This window comes from Leptonychotes weddellii, unplaced genomic scaffold, assembly GCF_054177405.1.
Source record: "Leptonychotes weddellii isolate Sample4059 unplaced genomic scaffold, ASM5417740v2 HiC_scaffold_18568, whole genome shotgun sequence".
Classification (NCBI taxonomy): Eukaryota; Metazoa; Chordata; class Mammalia; order Carnivora; family Phocidae; genus Leptonychotes; species Leptonychotes weddellii.
This window is the reverse complement of record NW_027770502.1, coordinates 1-2,958: the sequence shown is the minus strand read 5'-3', so window position 1 is coordinate 2,958 and position 2,958 is coordinate 1. Positions and strand designations below refer to the sequence as shown.

Sequence of the window (2,958 nt, the reverse complement as noted above, 5' to 3'; positions counted from 1 at the left end):
ATACAAACGAGGTGCCCTGGGTTAATGCAGGAGCCAGCAGGTTACACTGGACTGGGCATGAGGCAAGGAGGGAGCACCAAGGTTTCAGAGTCAGACCTGGCCAGAGCCCCTGAGCGGAGGAGGGGTGGGCTCACAGCCCACCCCACACTGACCCCGCTGCTTCCTTCTCACAGCTGGCATCCTGCAGGGCATGTCTTCAACACTGCAGCATCTCGGTGAAGCCAGGGGAACAGATATTAAAAGGAGCCCGTGTCCTGGTGCCCCTTGACTCTTGTTGCTCAGACAACATTCTTCGAGGTGACAAACACTCGGGAAGTTAAGAGACCCTCTTCGTCAGCCGCGTGGCAATCTGTGAAGACTCCGGGCCGGGTGTGGGCCAGGCAGCTGCACTTCAAGTTTGGAGTGCTTATGACATTACAAAGGCACGTTGCTTAGAAATTAAACTTTATGGTAACAAACAGAAATAATCAGTTTAAACAGAACAGTAGGCGAGCTCAAGAATATAGCAGGTTCTAGGTCAAACGTCTTGAAGAGCTTTCTTGAACGGCAGGCTGGGGTTGCACTGGTTCTTCACGGGGAAACATTCCACATGATGATGATGATGATGACGACGACCACAACAATCCCTATCGCCCACATCTTGCAATTCTTCCAGCAATATTTTCTCTTCGACTTGGCAGCACTTGTTTCAAATTGGGACGCTCCTGCCTGCAGCGCATCTGCATGATCGTCTAACTCCGAGAGCTTCTGATCTCTTTCCAACACCTTATCCACATTGACTCTCATGACACCTCATCTACTTGATTTTGTGTCAGCTGAAGCCTTCGGTTGCTGCCAAAGGCAGCACTTGAACCTGCAGGTGCACTTGTAGACATTTTGGCGGCAGCGGGGCGACGGTCAGCAGAGCGGCGCAGCGGGACTGAAGGCCAGGAGCTGGGCCAACAGATGGCCTTTAATTGATATAACATATTTACTTGTTCCTAAACTATTAGCAATTGCAAGAAATACTATTTTTTTAATAAAAGCTTTCAGAAGAAGTCACACTATTTGATTGTCAAACATTGTAATAGTCAAATATTCCTGATTTTTAGAATAATTAAAAAGTAAAAACTAGGAATTATAGACAGAAAAAACATCATACATGGAGTCATCGAATCCCTATAGAATGATCTGAGATTCTTATGTTCTCAATATTTTGTTGACCCCCACATCAGGTGACTAGTGTATGTGAATTAGGCAACAAATACTAATGCTATCCTCTTAACAGCTTTAGCCTCAAGGATGCTTTCTATTGCCATCCGTCACATTTTGTTGCCAAACGTCAATCAAATAATTTTTCCCACAAGGTAAGAAATCAGGATTATCAGGAAAAGTTCTGGAGAAGGATGCATCTTCTGTAAAGCCCTGTAAACCTTTCCTCTAGACACATTAGGAAGCTTAGCTCAACTGTTTCCTGCAGCGACTGCCCACACATTCAGGTCAAGGAACATCATGAGTCCAAAGCCAACATGGGAAGTGTTCCCAGATGCAGAGTGAAGTAAGAAATTCAGGCCTGGATACTGTTTTGGTTCATGTACCACCTTCCAAATCACATTTGGAGCCACTTCCTCCATTCTGTTTCTGCCCACACCCCTTCATGTTGAATATCAGCCTGTGTCTACCACCTGATTCACTAGAAAAGAAAGCAGGGCAGAGGTCCCTGGCCTCTCTTTTCCTTGCTCGGCTACATGTGTTCATCCTCCTTTCTTCCCTTCCCTTCTTTCTCTACTAAATCCTGGTTTGGGGCTGAAGTTCCCCATCAATTCTCCTGCCATACCCAGTCAGGAAGACACTGGGCAGAGGCCACCTCCTCAAGCACACTGTGTGTCTCTAAACGTGTCATAGACACAGCAACACCCACCAGGGTTCCCTGAACAACTTGTGGGGCTGGACATTCACTGCAAGGATGAGCAAAGACCACTTCATTGTTACGTGGCTTTACCTTGAACTCTTGGCATCAAACTGTTCTCAATGTCACTAAGGAACACCTGGGTTTGGGGAATGTTACTTCTGGTTCCTATGCTCTAGTACTTGGCTGTGATTTTTGGATCAAGTGGACACTGAGCGACAAACAACCACAGACTGTGCTGGAACCAGAGTGGATCAGGCAGAGACGCTCAGCATCCAGGCCCCTGTTCTGCTCAGAGTTTGTGCTCAGCTCCCCCTGCAGTCCCCGTCACTGTGTCACTCATGACACAGTAGTAAACAGCTGAATCTGACGCTTGCACTGAGCCTTTCTGCAAGTGGAAGGATTTGGATTTGCTGTCGAAGGTGGCTTCAAATCCTTTCTTGCTTCCCTTCTCCTTGTCCCTCAAGGCTTTCAGGAGGAGCTCTGGACCTTCTCCTGGATACTGGACATACCAGAAAAGAGTGGGGTAACTTGTCGTTGTATAAGTACAGTTTATAGTCAGGAAAGCCTTCTCTGAGAGGGTCACTGGGCCTTCCATCTGGGTCACTGAGTCTCCATGGGTTTGTCCTGAGGAAAAAGAAAACAGACCTTGTCACCGTGGGCATAAAGCTCTTGGATAAATTATAGTTAAAAGTTTTGCCATCACAATGCAAGAAAGAATCTAAATTTTAAGAGGCATTTTACTTACCAAGCGTTAAGAGAACCACAGTCACGAAGCCTGAAGAGCACTTCATCTCTGGAGTGTCACCTAAATAATGTTCTTCAATCTTACCATGAAGAAAGGTTGGAGTTACAGAGAAATGATCAGTGGAAGCCCACATTTCACACAGGAAATGTGATTGTGGTAGGAAGCTGCACCCCCTGGTGGACAGGGACTGAAATGCGTGCATGTTGGCCAGAGGCCTCCCAAAGTCAGCCATCTGGGTCATCCCTGACCTCATGAGGCACATGTCAGTCTTCATATGGCCCCATGGAAGTCTGAACAGCAGCAGTCCTCACCTCTCAGGCCT

The 2,958-nt window shown here is 47.1% G+C and overlaps 1 pseudogene and 1 gene segment (V, D, J or C); both read right to left on the bottom strand.

Annotated features, from left to right (window-relative positions):
- Nucleotides 1–251: 251 nt before the first annotated feature.
- Nucleotides 252–979, bottom strand: LOC102741564 (vesicle-associated membrane protein 3 pseudogene; annotated as a pseudogene).
- A 1,201-nt stretch (nt 980–2,180) lies between these two features.
- LOC102729210 (T cell receptor alpha variable 9-2-like) lies at nt 2,181–2,682 on the bottom strand. The segment is given in 2 exon segments: nt 2,181–2,515; nt 2,637–2,682. Coding segments are annotated over 2 exon segments (381 nt in total).
- Nucleotides 2,683–2,958: the final 276 nt, after the last annotated feature.